At 41.6% G+C, this 22,390-nt stretch overlaps 1 protein-coding gene across 10 annotated transcripts in view; it reads left to right on the top strand.

The window, feature by feature from the left end:
- Positions 1–22,390, top strand: part of LOC132453827 (glutamate receptor 2-like) — a 55,332-nt gene that overhangs the window by 20,964 nt on the left and 11,978 nt on the right. For all 10 annotated transcript variants that reach the window (XR_009524814.1, XR_009524813.1, XM_060046807.1 and 7 more), the window contains exons 3-16: positions 4,170–4,409; positions 4,496–4,617; positions 5,344–5,418; positions 8,495–8,548; positions 8,882–9,040; positions 10,706–10,873; positions 13,826–13,930; positions 14,131–14,238; positions 15,205–15,268; positions 15,767–15,909; positions 16,526–16,741; positions 18,459–18,613; positions 18,703–18,901; positions 20,243–20,490. Coding sequence is in view for 8 of the 10 variants with exons in the window: in XM_060046807.1 (XP_059902790.1) it covers positions 4,170–4,409; positions 4,496–4,617; positions 5,344–5,418; positions 8,495–8,548; positions 8,882–9,040; positions 10,706–10,873; positions 13,826–13,930; positions 14,131–14,238; positions 15,205–15,268; positions 15,767–15,909; positions 16,526–16,741; positions 18,459–18,613; positions 18,703–18,901; positions 20,243–20,490 (2,056 nt within the window). In the remaining 2 variants the exon portion in view is untranslated. The remainder of the gene's footprint in view (positions 1–4,169; positions 4,410–4,495; positions 4,618–5,343; positions 5,419–8,494; positions 8,549–8,881; positions 9,041–10,705; positions 10,874–13,825; positions 13,931–14,130; positions 14,239–15,204; positions 15,269–15,766; positions 15,910–16,525; positions 16,742–18,458; positions 18,614–18,702; positions 18,902–20,242; positions 20,491–22,390) is intronic.

The raw sequence follows: 22,390 nt of genomic DNA, 5'->3' as shown, positions 1-22,390 counted from the left end.
AAAGGAACCGGAGCTTGTGAGGGAGGTGGAGCGCTATCAGTTAGATCTGGTGGGGCTTACCTCCACGCACAGTCTCAGCTCTGGTACCGTACTCCTGGATAAGGGTTGGACTCTATTCTTCTCCGGAGTTGCCAAGGGCGTGAGGCGCCGGGTGGGTGTGGGGATACTCATAAATCCCCGGCTGAGCGCCGCGGTGTTGGAGTTTACCCCGGTAGACGAGAGGGTCGCCTCCCTGCGCCTAAGGGTTGTAGGGGGGAAAACTCTGACTGTTGTTTGTGCGTATGCACCAAACAGCAGCTCAGAGTACTCGGCCTTCTTGGAGACCCTGAATGGAGTCCTGTATGGGGCTCCAGTAGGGGACTCCGTAGTTCTGCTGGGAGACTGGAGACACCTGGAGAGGCGTGGTGGGGAGGAACGGCCTCCCTGATCTAAACCCGAGCGGTCGTTTGTTATTGGACTTCTGTGCTAGTCATGGATTATCCATAACAAACACCATGTTCGAACATAAGGGTGCTCATAAGTGTACCTGGTACCAGAGTACCCTAGGCCGAAGATCGATGATCGATTTCGTGATCGTGTCATCTGATCTGAGGCCGCATGTTTTGGACACTCGGGTAAAGAGAGGGGCGGAACTGTCAACCGACCACCATCTGGTTGTGAGTTGGATCAGGGAATGGGGGAAATTTCCGGATAGACCTGGTAAGCCCAAACGAGTAGTGCGGGTGAACTGGGAACGTCTGGAGGAGGCCCCCGTCCTAGGTATCTTCAACTCACACCTCCGGCGGAGCTTTTCTGGCATTCCTGTGGAGGTTGGGGGCATTGAGCCGGAGTGGGCGGTGTTCAAAGCCTCCATTGCTGAAGCTGCGGTGGCTAGCTGTGGCCTCAGGGTCTTAGGCTCCTCAAGGGGCGGTAACCCTCGGACACCGTGGTGGACTACGGTGGTCAGGGAAGCCGTCCGACTGAAGAAGGAGGCCTTCCGGGATATGATATCCTGGAGGACTCCTGACTCGGTTGCAGGGTACCGACAGGCTCGAAGGGCTGCAGCGGCTGCCGTGTCGGAGGCTAAGCAGCGGGTGTGGGAGAAGTTCGGAGAGGCCATGGAGAAGGACTTTCGGTCGGCACCAAAGTGTTTCTGGAAGACTATCCGGCACCTCAGGAGGGGGAAACGGGGAACCATCCAAGCTGTGTACAGTAAGGATGGGACTCTGTTGACCTCAACTGAGGAGGTCGTCGGACATTGGAAGGAAAACTTTGAGGAACTCCTGAATCCGAATAACACGCCCTCTATGTTGGAGGCAGAGCTCGAGGTTGATGGTGTTTCGTCGTCAATTTCCCTGGTGGAGGTCACTGAGGTAGTCAAACATCTCCGCAGTGGCAAAGTCCCAGGGATTGATGAGATCCAGCCAGAAATGCTAAAGGCTCTGGGTGTTGAGGGGCTGTCATGGCTGACACGCCTATTCAACATCGCGTGGGAGTCGGGTACAGTGCCAAAGGAGTGGCAAACCGGGGTGGTGGTTCCCCTGTTCAAAAAGGGGGACCAGAGAGTGTGTGCCAATTACCGGGGTATCACACTTCTCAGCCTCCCTGTCGAACCTCAGATTGAAGAGGAACAATGCGGTTTTCGCCCCGGACGTGGAACTACGGACCAGCTCTTCACTCTCGCAAGGATCCTGGAGGGGGCCTGGGAGTATGCCCATCCGGTCTACATGTGTTTTGTGGATCTGGAGAAGGCGTATGACCGGGTCCCCCGGGAGAAACTGTGGGAGGTGCTGCGGGAGTATGGGGTAAGGGGGTCTATCCTCAGGGCCATCCAATCTTTGTACTCCCAAAGCGAGAGCTGTGTTCGTGTTCTCGGCAGCCAGTCAGTTTCGTTCTCAGTGGGTGCTGGTCTCCGCCAGGGCTGCGCCTTGTCACCAATCCTGTTTGTGATATACATGGACAGGATATCGAGGCGTAGTCGTGGTGGGGAGGGGTTGCAGTTCGGTGGTCTGAGGATCTCGTCACTGCTTTTTGCAGATGATGTGGTCCTCATTGGATCATCGGCCTGTGACCTTCAGCACTCACTGGATCGGCTGGCGGCCGAGTGTGAATCGGCTGGGATGAGGATCAGCACCGCTAAATCTGAGGCCATGACTCTTAGCAGGAAACCGGTGGATTGCTTACTCCGGGTAGGAAATGAGTCCTTAGCCCAAGTGAAGGAGTTCAAGTACCTCGGGGTCTTGTTCGCGAGTGAGGGTACTATGGAGCGTGAGATTGGCCGGAGAATCGGAGCAGCGGGGGCGGTATTGCGTTCGCTTTACCGCACCGTTGTAACGAAAAGAGAGCTGAGCCGCAAGGCAAAGCTCTCGATCTACCGGTCGATTTTCGTTCCTATCCTCACCTATGGTCATGAGGGCTGGGTGATGACCGAAAGGACGAGATCGCGGGTACAAGCGGCCGAGATGAGTTTTCTCAGAAGGGTGGCTGGCGTCTCCCTTAGGGATAGGGTGAGAAGCTCAGCCATCCGTGAGGAACTCGGATTAGAGCCGCTGCTCCTTTACTTAGAAAGGAGTCAGCTGAGGTGGTTCGGGCATCTGGTAAGGATGCCCACTGGGCGCCTTCCTTGGGAGGTGTTTCAGGCCCGTCCAGTGGGGAGGAGACCTCGGGGAAGACCCAGGACTAGGTGGAGAGATTATATCTCAACACTGGCCTGGGAACGCCTCGGGATCCCCCCGTCAGAGCTGGTCAATGTGGCCCGGGAAAGGGAAGTCTGGGGCCCCCTGCTTGAGCTGCTCCCCCCGCGACCCGACCCCGGATAAGCGGATGACGATGACGATGACGATGACATTTAACTTCACAAACATGTTTTATCTGCTTCCAACAGAACAATATAAGGTAGCTTGCTTTGTAACCTATTGAAAATAATGTAAATAAAAATAAAAGCTCTGACTTCTTTCACATTAAACTCCTTTGGCAGGGCTTCAGAAAACATCTTAAATCTTGTAGAGGCGCAACCAATACATGAAAAGTAAAAAAGTGGATGAACAAAGGCCCTGGCATATGAACTGAACTTTAATATATAAAATATGAACTACGTATTGCTTACGTAAGTGCAAAATGAAAACATTGAAAAACCAGATATTATGCTACATAAAATAATGCGTTTAAAACTAAAAGATCTGTGAGTGACTATCACATCAAACTCCTTTGGCAGGGAGGCAACAATCTCAAATGTTTGGAGTGGTTTATTTCTGCTGTTAGAATTTTACTTTATTATTTTTAGCTCTATTTTTATTTATTTTTAATATCGAGCATTTATGTCTAATGCTTATCGTCATAATCTACGTGAGTTTTATCGCGATTAATAATCGTAATCGAATTATTGCCCAGCCCTAGTTGGATCATTTACACATTTTTCAAAATGCTGCTGAAAAGCTTCTGACAAGGTCCTGCTGGAGACCTGATATTAGCCTGTCTCTCATTTTCCTACACTGGCTTCCCATACATTAAGAGTACATTAAAATCCTGGTCTGCACCCATAGAGCCCTGCATGGTCAAGACCGCTTTTACATTTGGACATACTGTAACACACTGATCCTTGCCTACTTCTCCTTCTGCCAAAACGTATATAATATTATGAATAAAATAACTGCATATAACGTGAGATATACTGAGCACCTGGTAGCATTCAGGCTGCCTTTCAGTGAAGATTCACATAGAGATCGGAACCTAGCAGCACAACTTACTGTAGTCATTGTCGTCGGAGAATGAAACAATCAGAGGAAATAACACAGCTTATATAAACTGCTTGAGACCTCCGAGCAACACCTACAAACGATTCCCCGTACCCGTTACAAATCTAGGGGTGATCATCATCGAGCTGTAGCTCATGGTCTGTGGACCGCGCTCCCTCTACATACTGTGGACACCGCAGATGACAGCTAGTTTTGGCTATCCCTATGCCGGCTGTTGCAAAGTGTTTGCCTGTGAATGGGGATATATCAATAAACTGGACATTTATGAAAATGTCTAATGAAATTGAAAATACCCAAATTCTATGTATTAAGAAAATTAATTGTTATACTCTCCCTCTCTCTCTCTCTCTCTCTCTCTCTCTCTCTCTCTCTCTCTCTCTCTCTCTCTCTCTCTCTCTCTCTCTCTCTCTCTCTCTCTCTCTCTCTCTCATATAGTTTGCTCCCAGTTCTCCCGAGGTGTCTATGCCATCTTTGGCTTCTACGACAAAAAGTCAGTGAACACCATCACCTCGTTCTGCGAGACGCTCCACGTGTCCTTCATCACTCCCTCGTTTCCTGTGGAAGGGATGAACCAGTTTGTCCTCCAGATGAGGCCGGAGATAAAGGGGCCGCTGGTGTCCTTAGTGGAGTACTATAAATGGGAGAAGTTTGCCTATCTCTATGACAGCGATAGAGGTAATGGTACTCCTTGTTATAACTCATTATATAAATGTGCTACCACCAAGAAAATATTTATGCAACTATTTATATTCTGTGTGTAGGTTTGTCAACTCTTCAGGTGATTCTGGATACAGCAGCTGAGAAAAAATGGGTTGTCACAGCGATTAATGTTGGAAACCTGAAAGATGAGAGGAAAGATGAGGCCTACCGCTCACTATTTCAGGTATATACACACGCATACATTCACATTCCCCCAATCTCTGATATTTTTCCTCTCTAATACAGCCAATGATGTAGAAGGTTGTATATTGATTAGGCAGAAGTCAATTCTTTCAGGATGGGTAAGAATGAGTATGTTTGAATATAATTACAATGTATGCAGTGGGGGTCTCCCTCAGCATATGTGGTTCAACATCTGTAAGTGTGGACTGCCAGAAGGATTTCTAGCCACTTATACAGTATGAGGGATCATTCGTCTCCCTATCATTATGGTTTATCACCTAGTGTAAATCAGAGTCCCCCACTGAGGTCAGCAGTCTTACGATTAGGATACAGTCCTCTTTGATGTCTGCCAGACACAGTGTCCAGTATCAATTTAAGCCTTTAAACACCCTTGTACTCTACATCAACCACATGCTCTGCCCAGGGGCCCCAGTCACCTGCAGTCAGTCTCCATAAAGCCTTTGGCCATTGATCGATGGAGGTCGTAGAAGCGCTGCAATTCCCATATCCCATTAGAGACTAGTCTTTCACTACAGTTTCTGCACACTACATTTTATTAATTTCATTAAATTCTAGTTATCCCCTGATCGGATGTATATTATTGTTAACTGTTATTGTGCCATTCTGCAGCAACCATTGTTTTAGTACTATCTGTACTTGAATTTGTGTTTTAATCACGTAAAGCAATTTGTAGGAATTTGTGTAACATTCTCACTTGCTGTCCCAGGATCTGGAAATCCGTAAGGAACGGCGTATTATTCTGGACTGTGAACAAGACAAAGTTAAAGACATCATGGAACAGGTTGGATCTCTCTCTCTCTCTCTCTCTCTCTCTCTCTCTCTCTCTCTCTCGCTCTCTCGCTCTCTCGCTCTCTCCCTCTCTCCCTCTCTCCCTCTCTCCCTCTCTCCCTCTCTCTCTCTCTCTCTCTCTCTCTCTCGCTCTCTCGCTCTCTCGCTCTCTCGCTCTCTCCTCTCTCTCTCTCTCTCTCTCTCTCTCTCTCTCTCTCTCTCTCTCTCTCTCTCTCTCTCTCTCTCTCTCTCTCTCTCTCTCTCTCTCTCTCTCTCTCTCTCTCTCCCACACTCTCCATTGAATAAACCCTGGCTCCACACCAATACTGCTAGTGAGGAGACCGGGTGGGTTAACAACGACATAAGCCAGTGGTTCGCAAACTTTTTATACCGCGTACCAACACAGAAAATATTTGTCTCCCCAAGTACCACCATTATGACAGGTGTTATGTACGTTATAAAATGCAACAACATACAGTAGCGTAGGCCTGCGGCCCTATTCAGCTACGCACATCTCATGCAGGAGGCACAGTTATTCTTAAAAATAATATTATTTATTGTTAGCTGTTGTCAGCTGTACAAAGTGGTAGCCCTAGAACAGAGGCACGGAAACACATACACATACACACACAGCAAGTGAGAACATGATCTCATGGTAAATGTAATTCCATTCGTACAGTGGCGGCTGGTGGTTTTTAAAGTGAGGGAGGAAGGTCTGCGTGCTTGGTTGCCATTGGCCTGGTTGCACTGTTAGTGGCGTATGGTGGCATAAGTATGTGAGACTCAAGTTGTTTCTGGGTGTTTTGGGGAACTACAAAATAGCAGGGAGGGACAATTATGTGAATTGGTACAAATCCACCAGTGGCAGCATTGTGCTTTGAATGCTGGTGGGCAGCATGTCTTGGACTACAAGGGCAGAAGGAAAGGATGCAAAGCCGATTAGTCAAATCAGGCCTACTCTTGATTTGTAAAACAAAATAAAAAAATCTGGACAAGAACATTATTTCACAACTTTTTGCATTGGCTGTAGTATTTTGATAGTATTGTCTTTAATCTAACGATTTTTTTTTTTCTAATTCCTCTGCGTACTACTTGATAGCGCATTGCGTACCACCAGTGGTACGCGTACAATAGTTTGAGAACCACTGGGATAAGCGATTATGATGGGTCATATTTCATGGTAGCCAATCGGAGCCAGTGTCTTTGCACAGATGTTCCACAGCCTTTGCAACCAAGCAAATTAAAATTGAGTTGGAAGTATATCAGGGCCTCGAATGGGCAGTTCAACCGTTTAACACATTAAGGCCAAGTGAAAACTGCTCAGAAAAATCTAAATTCTTTGACATATAGCAACTTTTTTTTATATAGTAATGCAAATAGTTACTTTCCCTGGTAACTAGTTACTTTTATTATCGAGTAATTCAGTTACTAAGTAATGTATAACTATAACTAATTACTTTTTGAAAATAACGTTCCCAACACTGCATTTGAATAATATATTCAGTATTACGTCAAATTAGGTCCTGCATATTCCTTTTTATTTAGCATTTATTAAATGTATGCCTTTTGGCATCATGTGAGTTCATTGCATAGTCTTTATTGTATCCCACTGTCTACATTATACAGATTCTTAGTCTGTATGGATTAATTCTTTTTATTACAAACAGCAATCTAGTCATTCCCGATATTTTTGTCCTCAAAGCCAATGTATTATTTAGTTTAACAGTATTACAAAATACCAAAATCTATAGTGTATGAGTTGCAAGCACAAAGATATTAATGGCAGATAGTCTTGAGTTTTGTATACTTGTTATTGTACAAGAGACTGAAGGATTAATGCCCTAGACAGTAAAAAGTGGTTGATGGGCTGTTCGCTGTGAAAGTTATTAGGTTGTTACAACTGCAATTACTATTACATTTAACATGTTAAATCAAACCAAAAGTAATATTGTTACGTACATTTTTACTTTCAAGAGGCATTAATCAGCGATAGGCTATGTCATCTATCACATTTTGAAACTATCTTGGCCAACAGCTGTGATCACACCACTTTCTGAAGCTTTCAAGCTTTCAATAAAATGTATTTTCTAAAGAGTTTATTACTCGAGATAACGTTTGGTTAGCGTTTTAAAAAGTATCATGTTTATGGTTACTAAGAACTGTAAAACCCTATACTTATTAGTTATTTAAGTTTAATTTTAGTAAAAATAGAAGGAATGCATTACACTTTCTTAATAATGTCCTTTGTCATCTTCTCACACACACACACACACACACACACACAGACACACACACACACACACAACCACAAACACACACGCGCAAGCATACACACGCACACGCGCACACACACACACACACACACACACACACACACACACACACACACACACACACACACACACACACACACACACACACACACACACAAGGACACCTCGAAGGGCATTATCCCGCTTTAACCATGGTCACTTGCCAAAGAAAATACCATTAATAGGCTGAATAGACAATTTGCTGGAACTACTTAGCAGGGGTCCATGTATCAGGGATTAATGGACACCCTGCAGCCAATGAGAATCGATTATTCCCCCAGACCATGGTATAACGCAAAAGTATAATATACGGCACAGTTCTCGGGAGATGAACTACTTTAAACAGCAGTAACTTTGTTACCTTTTTTCAACACAGTTCAATGCTGCTTCATGAGCCCACTTATCTCTGGGCCTCAAAGTGTAGAAGGCACATACGGTTTATCACGGCAATAATGATATGATCTGACAGTAAAGGCTTGCAAATCAAACATTGTTTTAACCATTTATTATTATTTAGCAGTCTTAAAAGTGCCTCCCCAGTAGAACATGTATTGAGTCCTATAAATAACGTCGAAATCTTCACAAACCCCATAAATAAAGGCATCATTTTAAAGGGAGTCATTCTTGGGATTCAATTGATTCATATTTAGTCTATCAATTGAAAATAGCCATGCCACCCTGCCCTAAATCTGATCAGAATTATTAAATTAGATTAAATTTTAATCAATTTTAATCAATGTTGAAATTGAGAATGGTCACATTTTCTTTTTCCAACAGATCATCACCATTGGCAAGCATGTGAAAGGATACCACTACATTATCGCTAACTTGGTAGGTGGATTACTGTATCATACTCCGATTAACTGTCATTATTACTATTCTATATACTTCATTATTCAGATTCGATTTTTGTATTGGTATTTTCTGCAAATCTCAAATTTCTTAATACTTTAAATATATTTAAATGTTTTTTTATCTTTACGTTTCTACAAAAGAAACAAAAAAAAAGGTCTTTATAGTTGCATACAAATGCACTTAAGCAAAAGTTGTTATGAAATTAAACTAAATACAGTACAATCTACTCTTATATTTTGCTATATATATTTCAATTTAGAGTATTCATTACTATGACAAAGCTTTAATGTGTGCCTTCATGTTTTTCAGGGGTTCGTAGACGGGGATCTTTCTAAAATCCAATATGGAGGGGCCAATGTTTCAGGATTTCAGATTGTTGACTTTGACGATCCTGTGGTGGCGAAGTTTGACCAGCGCTGGGAAGGCCTGGAAGAGAAGGAGTATCCAGGGGCTGACACAAGGATCAGGGTATGAAGAACTTTTATTAGTAAATTAACTGTTAAATTCAGCTATCTAAAAGTGCCGGGCAAAAAGTTTGAAATCAGTTCAATCAATTCATTACTGTGATATTATAATTTTATGAATGTAACGGAAGGATAACATCTACTGGTTTTGGGCTTTTATGTTATTGTTACTGTTACAATATAAATATTTTTGTTTGAAATGTGCTCTAAAACACACTCTGTCATGTAGGGGCTCACTAACACTACAGATAGCCAGGTTAATTTCCAATGGTAAGTTGTTTTAGCGAGCCTCACTTTTCTATGGTGGGCGTCGTTTGGAGAGAGAAGGGGGAGAGTGGGGTCAGGATTGGATTCCTTTTTCAAAATCTTGACTGGAGCTACCATCAAATCACATATCTTGTTAATTGAACCTCCAACGACGCAGTGTGTGCACCGGTGTGTAGAATTGAGTGGCGTCTAGCGGAATGAACTGGCTGGAATGGAATACAATATTCCTAATTACATTTGAAGTAGTGCATAATCCCATGGAATTAAGAAACGTTGTGTTTTTGTTACCTTTTCTTAATCTATATCAAAATTGCTATTTTACCTGTAAACAATGACATATTTAAAATAAGTTTTTAGTACTGATTTTGTTCCTATTCCTTCAATATTTCTTAAGTTCTTAACGAATGACCTCTCTCTGAGAGGTCTATTTTAGTTGTACGGTTGAGTTGCTTGTAAGCATATTGTGAGCCTGGTTTGGTTCCCTTGCTGGAGTACATCTGTTTTGAGCCGTGGATGTGCTTATTTATGGCTGTTTAGATGACTTGCAAAAGTGTTTTTTTTTAGTTTTTCCTTCTATCAAGCGCCTTCAGAAAGTATTAATATTATTATGATACTCTGGTATCTCAATCTGGAATGGAATCCTCACTGTTCTTGGCGGGAACAGCTATGAAGCCGATAGGGAGAAAAGGCCACCACCATCTGCAGGCTAGCCAACATCCATGTGTCCTCCTACCCAGGGACAGGGCTCCCAATGTCGGCTACATCTGTGCCTACTTGACAACAATAATAACTGAGGTCGAGCCATAACAGGGTCTGTTCAATACTGCTGCTTTATAAATGTGGTATGCTGCCAAATGGTTGTGTACATTATAGGCAAGAATAGAAGGTGTGCCATAGACCGAGAGATTTATGTTATTTATTGTATTCATTGAATCATAGGAGTTGTGCATTTCCTTGTTTCTGTATTTGGTCAGATCACCCTTGCAAAATAGATCTCTCATCTCAAATTGGATGAATTGATTTGTGGGGATGTCATACAAATGCACTTTAGCAAAAGTTGTTAGGAAATGGAATGAAATGCAGTATATCTACTCTTATATTTTGCTATATATATTTCAATTTAGACTATTTATTACTATGACAAAGCGTAATGTTTTGCTTGTTAAAGGCCCCCACCCCAATGAGGGCAGCATCAGGGGGTCTGTTTCGTTGTCCACTAGCAATTCATGTTAAAGAATCAAGTGAGACAACCAAAGCAACAAAACAAATGCATGGTGTAGCAGGAGCTGCCACAACCTGGGCTTCAACTTATGATTACAACTAATGCTGATGCTATAAATGACATGATAAATGTTAAAAATGTAATTACAGAGATTTGTTGTGTTGTTTGTCTCTGTTACAGTACACTTCAGCGCTGACATATGACGCTGTCCAGGTGATGACTGAGGCGTTCCGGTTTCTCCACAAACAAAGAATAGATATGAGTCGCCGTGGAAACACAGGGGACTGTTTGGCAAATCCGGCCGTCCCGTGGGCCCAGGGGGTTGAGATCGAGCGTGCTCTAAAACAGGTTACGATCTAAACAAAGCATTCTGTGACTCATTCATGTTACATAACAAACAGAGAATTCCATGTTGTGATTAGCTTTTTTGTATGTTTGATGTTCCAGTTGCACCAACATTGCTGAGTATTAGATATTGTTAGATAAAGGTGTATATTTACAGAGAATTATATATACAGTATATCTTGGATAAATACAGAACCTTATCTTCAACAATCAATGAAATGATGAAGTCCGTTGGCAGTTTAAAGTGCCATGAAGCCTTCTCGGATTCTCCTAGTAATTACTTTGGATGTTTAGGTGAACGGACATCATAAGCATCAGTCTTAACTCCTGGTGGAGGGTCGATCCATCTGTATGTTTTCACCGGGGCAGTTCTTAGAGAATTCTGTTTATGCACGTAGTAATAAGGCAGCAAAGTAGGCTATGTTAATTTTATTTGTACCATATAACATATAAGTTACAACAAAATGGGTTAAGTTATTATTTTTTAACATGTGTTTTTGAAGAAGCACATTTCATTACACATGTACCTGTATTACGGATGGCTGTTTGACCATCTAATCGGCCGGTTGCCCGACCATAGACAATGGCTAGCCGAATCCCTGGTCTGATAGCAGACAAGCTTCAATCTGGGGGAATGGGGTGTTTCACTTTCTTTCTCTTCATGTATGTTTCGACCAATCATGTGGCCCGATCTGGGGATATGTAAGTGCCTAATTGGCTACTAGTGAACGCAAACTCGGCCAGCAATAGTAATTTGCTGTAATCCATTTGGATGGTACGCCGGTACGAACGACCAGCTTTAGCGAGAATGTGACGTATTTCCCTTGCTCCAGCCTTCCAGTTTGTCATTTGTGTTTCCGTCGAGCCACAAGGGGAAGTAGTAGCAGGCTAGTCATCATTAGCAACATAGCCTCTTTAGCAAGCCTTGAAAACACAACTTTACATTGAATTGCACACAAAGCAAGACAATGTGCAATGCATAAATTGGTGACCGGATTAAAGCAGCAATGAAATCAAGTGTGTAAGAGGATTTAAAAACGACATTAAAACCACCAACGTTGTACAAATACAAAGAAAATACAACTCAAGCCCCATGAACTATGGGCGCAGCCATCTTCTTTGCGAGTTGTACAGCTCTGCTCGCTCTATTTTGAAAGCGACAAGATACTTCGACCAAAAGGGGGCCTGCCTCAGTGAAGTGCAGCAAGAAAGCTGGGAGATTTGCAACTTACCACTTGCACGTACCGGCGTACCATCCTAATGGATAGCAGCATAACATTTCCCGGTGGGAAGACAAGTAAAAACATCCGTTCCGGACACCAAAATTCTTAAGTCTCTGCAAAGGTTTAAATCAGGCCCAGTGTAGACTGGCCCCTGTAGAAATACACTTATTAAATCCCCTTCTGATCAGAATACCTCCATAATGAAACAGGAAACCAGGTATAACTTTGCACCTCTCAGTTTTTCTCAGTTTTCAGGCCCAGGCTCTGTGCCTCAGAAGTTTGGCTACGACATAGAAGGACTCTGGATCTGAGATTACATCACTAATTACAAAGCTCATACTAAAGAACGTGAACTAGCTTAAAAATAGTATTGCAAAGTTGGCGTGGGCCTTAACCATGGGGATTGTCGTCCAAAAACAATTGTGAATTGTTTTAAGTTTCACAGCTTTTAAATTCAGGGGGCTCACTTACCATTTAATTGTTTCATGCCACAGAATGATGCTCTATAAATAGTTCAAAGTATATCAAATCAAATATGAACCTAATAGGGCTTGTACATCAGAATGTATCATTGGATTTTTTGGAGATACTTCCCCAGTACACTCCTAACTACCAGTAACACTAGCCGTGTTTACATGGACACTTCTGGGCACTCCTGGACACACGAAAGTGGTAAGCGTAGGTTCGTATTTCTCTCGCGCACAGCCATTATGTTGGTCTGGACTTATATGATATATGTAAGGGATGATGTTGTACAGAACACCGATCATTATCGGGAAAGTAAGCCCAGACAGGGCGAACCGGACCCAACGCGAAGCGGAGGTGTCTTGCTTCGCCCCGAAGGGTATTATTTTTGATAATGACCGCTGATGTTCTATAAATTATCCCGCTTATTACACGCCTCCTTGCCAACACGAAACAATATTTTCACACGGTGTGTCTTTTTACAATTACCATTCGTAGTGTTGATCAGCAGAGAAATAGTCCGCCAAAGACGTTGACGTCGCTTAGCAACCGGACGCGCCGGTTGATAAGTTACCGGACTACTTGCGGAGTGATAAGAAAGAGATGACTCAGTTCGGTGTGCATAGAAGTACCGACGGACCAATTGCGAACTAGCCTACTGCAGCTGCTGATGCCATCTTTCTCAGTTAAAAAGTAGCTGCACCCACCCCAAACCAATCGGAATAAGTGTATACATGTCGATTATAGCGGACTACTTCACCTCTTCTATTCCGCATGGAATTCTATTTCGATCAGAGAATTGTATTCCGATTGGTGTGTATATATGATCATTTTTTATTTCGATTGAGCTGTTCTTCCACTTCTAATCGGATCAGAAGTGTCCATGTGAACGCGGCTCCTGCTCCTATGATTCTGAAATGGCGGCGGTCATTGCGATTTGTGGCGTCAGAATGTACAAGCACTAAAACCCCTTTTCCAAGAGGCAGCAGGTGTTGCTTATAACATGAATTATGGGTCTGCTACTTGTATGCACCATGGCACAATTAGGGGAGTCAACTAGTGAAGATGACTTATTATTTTACCCTTGCCCTGGTACATTAGACGAGCAGACCAATATTTGTGTTACGAGCGACAACTGTGTGTGTGTGCAACAAAGGCGCCTCTTTGGAAAGAGTCTGCGATGGGCGATGGCCACATCACTCCAATAGATGTTCTGTTGAAGTGATTTCTTTACTGTCTGTGATTTTGTTGCGTTTTATGTTTCTAGGTGCGTGTAGATGGTTTAACAGGGAATATTCAGTTCGACCAATATGGAAAAAGAGTCAACTACTCAGTCACCGTCATGGAGCTGAAAAACAACGGGCCCGTCAAGGTTAGTTATGTATTGTTTGTGAGGGTCCAATTAATGAACCGCAAGCTGTTCATTCTCTCTAGCAATTAACCATCAGTAGAGGACAATATTTTATTCATTTATTTGTCCACTGTATGATTATTTGAGGATATAAAGAATACAAATATACAGAATGAATCTGTGGATTTTAAATGTGAACTGTGTATTTGTATGTGTTTTAGATTGGCTACTGGAATGAAATGGATAAGATGGTGGTGACCAAGTCCGACCTTTACCCTAATGACACAAGTGGCATGGAAAACAAGACCGTTATTGTCACTACTATACTGGTAATGAAGAACACTTTCTGATATTTATCAAGGCCTTCAAATCGTATTTGTACAAATGGATTTTTCTATTTAATATTTAATGTTGTCAATATTTTTTTCAATTCAATATTTAAACCTCACAATAATTGTGATGTTTTATTTCCTAATGTAAATATTTCAATAGTTTAAAAATATCCATTATCCAAGCAATCTCGTGCTTGGAACTGCCTAAGCGCTCAGCGCTTAGGCAGTTCATACTTCAGGGAAGTCAAAGCCAAAGTTCCTTTCCCCCAATTCCTTTTAAACCACGGCTGAGATAACCCCAACTACAGTCTCGTTCTGGAAATACATGAGACGTCAAAGAACCGACGTGTTATGCGCCATAACACCAACAGCAAACACTTGCGTTACAGTGTGTGTAATGTAATCACACACACACACACATGTGGCGCTCGCACAGTCGTGTCTCATTGGCGGACCAAATTCACTAGGCGGGCAAGGCAGAGAAAGGGGAGGAGCTTAGATCCTTTATGACAACATATGGGACCACATTCCAAATCAGTGCGCTTGAGCCTCCGTTATTTCAAAGGCGAGCAGAACACCTAGTGCTCGTTTTACACCGAACGCAAGTTTTAGCCACTGGGGGACCATAGGCAGGCTAGGGGAACTCATATTTATGTTAGAAAACCTCATAAATCGAGATTATCATGCCATGGGACCTTTAACATTTGCCATTTTGCGACAAAGAGCTACAGAAATCAAATTGTCCAAAATTGTTTCAACCCTATTATTGGTGGATGCTTCAATAATGCATTAGCCGGTTAACACGGTTAATTCCAATAATAACAAATAATGTTTTCAAAGATTTTTTGTACGTGAATATGGAAAATGAAACATTATAAAAAAGCTTTTTGAACTACATGTATGAATACATGAATGAAAACAGCTATGAAATATTCTAACTCTTTTATCATATCATGCCTGTAGGAAGCCCCTTATGTGATGTTGAAGAAGAATTCCGAGCTTTTTCAGGACAATGACCGCTATGAAGGTTTGTTTTGTTTGTGTCCGTATGTGTGTACATGTCTTTAGTATGTATCTATAAAGATATAGAGTATATCTCTAGATATATCTCAATATATCTATAGGAAGAGTCAGGGATATGTATATCAGATTGGTTATCTCTGATTGGTTTAGAGATGCGGATCAGTTAACCCTTTGTCACCCCTTTCCCAACCAAACTAATGAATGCTTTTCAACCATACTTATTAATACAATATGTGGAAATAAATTTTGGCCCTCTTTTTCATGTTTTTACTCATTCAGTATTAATGTAGTTATTCTTTTCCTATTTTATTGCAAAGTATTCAATTGAAGTTTAAAATAAAAAGCAACACATTTCTGAGTTGATGCCTATGGCTATCAATGCCCACATAAGAGAGACTGAAGCTAAACTATTGCTCTGTAATGCGACATGTATGTAATGTGAAAGAACTCCCATTACAGTGACCTTGATGTAACTGACAGTGACTTTTGATGTTGTCCTAAGGCTACTGCGTTGACCTTGCTGCTGAAATAGCAAAACACTGTGGAATACGATACCAGCTGAGGATTGTGGGAGATGGAAAGTACGGCGCAAGAGATGCAGAGACTAAAATCTGGAATGGAATGGTTGGAGAGCTGGTATATGGGGTAAGATTAACATACATCCCAAAATACACGCAAACAGACACACACACACACACACAGACACAATCACGCACACAAACACACATATACAAACACACACAAAGACACACACACACAACCACTCACACACACACACACATACACACACACACACACACACACAAACATATACATACACAACCACACACATACAGACACAACCACGCACACAAACACACACATATACAAACACACACACAGACACACATATACACACATACACAACAACTCACACACACACACATACACACACAAACATATACACATACATACACAACCACACACACACACACACACACACACACACACACACACACACACACACACACACACACACACACACACACACACACACACTTTGTATATAAAGGAGATTAACACAATTCCAGATTCATGCGACACACCAGGAAGTGTATGCCCCAAAAACGGTAGCAGCACTCGATTTACACCGCAGGCTTTAGAAAACTTGTGTTCAGAGGCAATAAAATAAGTTTAACAGTACGACTCTCATCCATGCAGATGATTCATCATTTGCCCTCCCATTCTCCGCCACTGATTGTCGTCTCTTCTTCTTTCATAGAAAGCAGATATAGCAGTAGCTCCGTTGACCATCACTCTGGTTCGGGAAGAAGTGATTGATTTTTCCAAGCCATTCATGTCTTTGGGGATCTCCATCATGATCAAAAAACCTCAGAAGTCCAAACCGGGGGTCTTCTCCTTCTTAGACCCCCTGGCGTATGAGATCTGGATGTGCATTGTGTTTGCCTACATCGGAGTCAGTGTTGTACTCTTTTTGGTAAGTAGGTGTGGTGTGTGAATGTGTGAACGTGCTGGCTTCTCGTTATATCAAACGCTTTGTCGAAACTTATATGTTCATTTACGTAGTATTTCACTGTTTGTTTGTTTGTTTGTTTTTTGCGTAACTCATTCCAGGGAGGTTCCGGCATTATAAAACACAAATGAACGTTTTAATTTTGGTTTTATTTAATAATAATAATAATACATTTAATTTAGAGGCGCCTTTCAAGACACCCAAGGTCACCTATTTGCATAGTTGTATCTCTTAATTACTCATTATTTTTCTAGAAGTGTGAATATGTGATGAGTCCTTATTAACTATTCATTAGCAGATTTCTAAGCCACAAATACATGCAAAATTAAGTGAATGGGAATGGTGTTTTGGGTCACAGTACAATAATTGAGCAAGCGATTGACTAATAGGCAAGACATCCGATAATACCAAGACTATTTGTTTGGTAGCATCACAGTTCAGTATCTAAGGCTAACAATAAACAGGCTCACAGTATACAAACCTCTAACCCCAAGCCCTTTAAAGGAAAACATAGAAGTTGGATATAGTCACAGCTTAAAAACATAATTTAAGCTTTTCAAGCTTTCATGTGAGATTGAATCAAGGACAAAAAAAGGATAGCCTAGTTGTTGAAGTACCATTGAAGTACTTGATCTGTCTCACATACTCAAGAGAAAGAAAATCTTAAAGGGTTAAGTCACACTTGTTGTTTATACTACTAGGGCTGTACCCAACGCAGAGTTTATTTCAGTTGAAGGGAGGATAAACCCTACAGTAACAATAGAGAACGACGAGAACCGATGTGAATAGAAGGAATGGTGGATATGGCACACTCATGGTCCAAGTCAATGTGGCTCTAGCGTGTAAGTGGCTTGAACCTGACCGGGGATCACATCTCTATACGACCTGCCTAAAGCCTTTGCTTTGGCTTTTCAGTTTTCATTTAACCAATATTTTTTCGCTGTACACCGAACATGACGGTCCCAAATAGTTCTCTGATTAGATTGCGATTGATCAATCAAGCCAAGTTGGTTAATTAGGATGTATGGACCATACAACTTTATAGGGTGTTGTCTTGACTACTCTATGGGTAGAAGCAGAAACCGGTCAGTACTGGTGTAAGCACTACTAATGTGTGGAGGACCAATGAGATTATAATTTTAGCTTTAATATTGTATGGTCTAATGAGGTAATAGAAGAAATTAATGCAGCACTCGAATTTCAAGTTTTCCTGAGGCAATTACTGGTGATAATTAGTTTCGCTTTCTCATGCTTAATATTGAAATGTAATTACTGTCACTTAAGCTTCTGTTTCATATTTTCTGTGGTTATAATTCACAGACAAAAAATATACACTATTGTCTGACAGAAAAACCACAATTAAGCGCTCTGAAAGACACTTTCGTGTTTAAGTTTTAACGTTAGACTTTTAGTGATAAATAAGCCTTTAGGGCTCAGCTTTAACAACTTAATACGGGTGTTGTGAACAATCTTGGTCTGCAAAATCAACTCTGTTCCTTCTAAAAATGTACGGAAAGTTTGACCATGGAAGTAATTTGTCCGGAATTTGCCACGATGTTGCAGACCCCAATTACAGTCCAAACAGGCATATGAAGCAATATTCTCAGTGTGTGACGGTTCCCCTTTAGAAAATTATTATGTTTAATATGAATATTATATGAATAATTGTATTTTATTATAGGTTTCTCGCTTCAGTCCATACGAATGGCAGCTTGAAGAGCCAGAGGATGGGGCGTTGCCATTGACAACGGAATCAACCAACGAGTTTGGAATCTTCAATTCTCTGTGGTTCTCCTTGGGTGCATTCATGCGTCAAGGCTGTGACATCTCACCAAGGTTTGCGTTGTAATACATGCTCTAATAACGGGATACCTTCACTTTGCTGTCGGCCTTTAGATCTATCCATCTTCTTGCTCCCTTGCTAGGTCTCTGTCAGGCCGTATCGTGGGAGGTGTTTGGTGGTTTTTCACACTGATAATCATCTCATCCTACACTGCCAACCTCGCTGCCTTCCTCACTGTGGAGCGGATGGTTTCACCTATAGAAAGTGCCGAAGACCTGGCTAAACAAACCGAGATAGCATATGGGACCTTAGACTCTGGGTCCACCAAGGAGTTCTTTAGGGTAAGACGTGTGGGAAGTAAGAAGTGTTATTTTTTGGGGATTTGTGTTTGATATGGAAAGTGTTCAATCAATCTAGATCAGGGGTCTGCAACCTTTTTTCGTGTTCCTTCGCCACTTTACAATCAAAAGATATCTGTCACAGACCCCCGTGCAAGTTAGAATATGCATTTGTTTATTTATTACATGCTGCTGCTCTTCTGACCCGTCTAGGGTGCCAATGCCAAAATATCTAATGATGAAGGAATCCCCTCTGCTTCTCTACCATTCGGGGGGGGGGGGGTTCGTCGGTTAACAGCACATAACTTCTTGATATCAACCTCTAAGCTCAAAATGATCAGTAAATATAGTCGCCCCATCCTCCACTTTAGTGGCACCATCGGCTTTAAACCAATAAGACCCTCACGTATCACCGCATTGTCGCAGTATCTTGCAACCATCGTTAGATTTAATATATAATTGATATCCTTGCTCTTGTTGAGTGCTGACGTTACACTGAACACTGACACGCCTTTCAAGCTGGTGCTTTACGTTTTTTAGCGATATCAGTAATGTGCCTTTCTACAGTTCTCGCAGAAATCTCTTTAATCTTGGAGAAGATTGTGTCTCTGTTTGGTAATCCTTCATATATAACCTCCAGACTGCTGACGAAAAACTCAAATTTACACACATATACATTCTCATTCCGAGAACGGCATCCCGTGTTCAGCAATGCAATGCGCAACTAGCTGCCTTCTGTAGCTTGATTTTTGACGGCATATAGGGTTTTAAAAATCTTGTACTGATTATCCAAGTTTGTAGTTTGTCAATTAGATAAAAAGTGGCCATTTTAAATGGCCTGGCCTGCCCCGGATTGGGACGCGGCCCGTAGGTTGCCGACCCCTGACCTAGATACTAGAACGACAATGTTACTTTTACCTCTAATACAAAAACATAGGGAACCTTTGGGTATCATTTGATGTTCTATTTAACCATTTGGTTGCATGATTTTGTGCAGATTTGGTCATATAGTGTACGACGAGTCCTGATTATAGCATCCCTATCTTCACGATCTAGTCTGCGAGGTCCCAAATCTTTTCAAACATGTTTGATATTTTCGTCATAGCTCGCAAAGCAATTTGTAACACTGGCCAATGACAAGACAGCATCAGTAGCCATCAAGGTGTTTAGAAAGAATACCCTCTTGTGCCTGGGATGGTACGATTTATAACCTGTTTCCATAGCATAACCATGTAATTCTGCTAATGAATATTTAGCATATTGTAATGTGAATTACATTTGAATGAACACATTTTCACTAACAAATCTATTTCTGTCTCCTATCCAATGTCCAAACCGATCCAGCGCTCTAAGATCGCCCTCTTTGACAAGATGTGGCAGTATATGAAATCAGCAGAACCCTCAGTTTTTGTTAAGAAAACTCCAGAGGGGGTTTTGCGTGTCCGCAAGTCCAAAGGGAAGTATGCCTACCTGCTGGAATCGACCATGAATGAATACATTGAACAGAGGAAGCCATGTGATACCATGAAAGTGGGGGGAAACCTTGATTCCAAAGGCTATGGCATCGCCACCCCCAAAGGATCACCATTAAGGTGGGTGGATCAATATAACAATGCTGCCCAACCTAAAAGGCTGTGTCCCATTCAATTGACTAGCATACTGCCGAGCATACTGCCACACTCTGTTTGGCTAAAGCAGCTTTTAACCGTTTCAAAGTCAAGTAATTTGACAAAAAAATTAAAATACTGGATTTCAATCCACAGTGTCAAATCCCTGTTTGTATGCTTACATGAATTATAAGATATTAGCTATACTCAACCAAAGCCACTTCCCAAATTTTGTTTGCAATATCAGCATGTATTGAATTTAGGAATAATTTGGAAATATTCAGGAAGAAAGTACTTACCTCAATAGCATGTGAGCTATGGGTAAATCCAAAAACGCCCAAAACACAAATTTTAAAGTAGTGTTTTTAAATCCTGCTCGATTGCATAGAAATATTGCAAGCGACCTGGAATACATTGCAAATCAGTATGGGAGTGGGCAGAGAGATCCCAATTGTGACCAAATTGTCACAATTAAAATGTGGATTGTGTAGTATGGTAGTGTGGCGAATGGGTCATGGCAGTCAACTCGTTGTTATAATAATCCACCTACCCTGATGACATCGTCACAGTGGTTTGTATTAACCCATGGGTACCACCTCTGGTCAGTGGCTAGTGGTGGTTGCCATGACTAAATAGAGGTTATTTGTGAGTGTTTGTGTGTGTGTGTGTGTGTGTGTGTGTTTGTGTGTACGTGCGTGGGTATGTGTGCATATGTGTGTGCGGTGGTGATGGTGGATATGGTAAGTGTTATGTTAACAGTTTTGGATAGCAGGATTTAAAGACACAATTTGGCCCCATGCTTCTATTATCTCAATTATTCTGGTGCCTATATATTTTTTCAGAATTCATTATTTTCACTTCCATTTTTATTTATCTATTTGAAACAAAACACACATTCAATTAATATCTTGTAATCTTCACGTGTATTGTCTTAATATACAGTAAATGGTGGATGGGGGGTATAAGAGGGATGAACCCTTCTAACGGATAATGATGTAGAACTATAAAGTATAATACTTTAAAGGTCCCAGAGGAAAATATTTGTTAAAGGAGCTTTAGCCTCTTTAACTTATGCTATCTGGAAATGGTTGATATTCAGTAAGTTAAGTTCAAACATTGACTGTTTTAACATTCAATGTTTTAACTTGATGAATGTGCCTCTTTCTGTGTGCATTTGTGTTGGAATATGCATGTGTGTGCATTGTTTGAAATGGAAAGGTTATATCTTGAATCAATTGGGTAGTCCTATCTGAAATGATTTGAATTGTACACTCTGGTAACTTTGATACCTTATTTGTCTTATAAGTAATACATCATAAGCAAAGTTTAGGCAACCATTTTTGGGAAACAATGCATCTTTTCGATTACAGACCATTTGCACATTATGCCCTAAACAGTACACAACGCCTATGTGTTATGTGTAATATTTGATCAAATCTCATAGTATACATCAATAATAATGGCCTACCCATTTTTTGCTTCCTATTCTAGAATAAAGAAAGACTAACAATAGGAATGACAGAAGTATCCATCACTCTGTAACCACATTCCCCACCAGTCAAAAGTCATGGCTATCTTTAATGGAATACAATACCGGAGTTGACTACGTTAACATCTATAGAAACTAACATTTGCTAGTGAGAACATAATGGGGGTAGTGGCTAGGGACTCCTAGGAAAGACATACTGGATTCAAATAATATGCACCCCTAAACAACACAAGCAATCATTAACTGAAATGAAAGACTCTGGCCATGAAGATAATGTTCTGCGACTGTTTAGTTCCAACCCACTGTCTGTTTGAGTATTGTTAGAGAGGCTAACCTTGAAGCTTGGCCCCACCATGGGTTCTCTATTAGAGCAATGGGACAGTTCACCCTTAAGCT

This window comes from Gadus macrocephalus, chromosome 3, assembly GCF_031168955.1.
Source record: "Gadus macrocephalus chromosome 3, ASM3116895v1".
NCBI classification, from domain to species: domain Eukaryota; kingdom Metazoa; phylum Chordata; class Actinopteri; order Gadiformes; family Gadidae; genus Gadus; species Gadus macrocephalus.
Note: the sequence above shows the minus strand (reverse complement) of the source record. Positions and strands in the feature narration are given on the sequence as shown.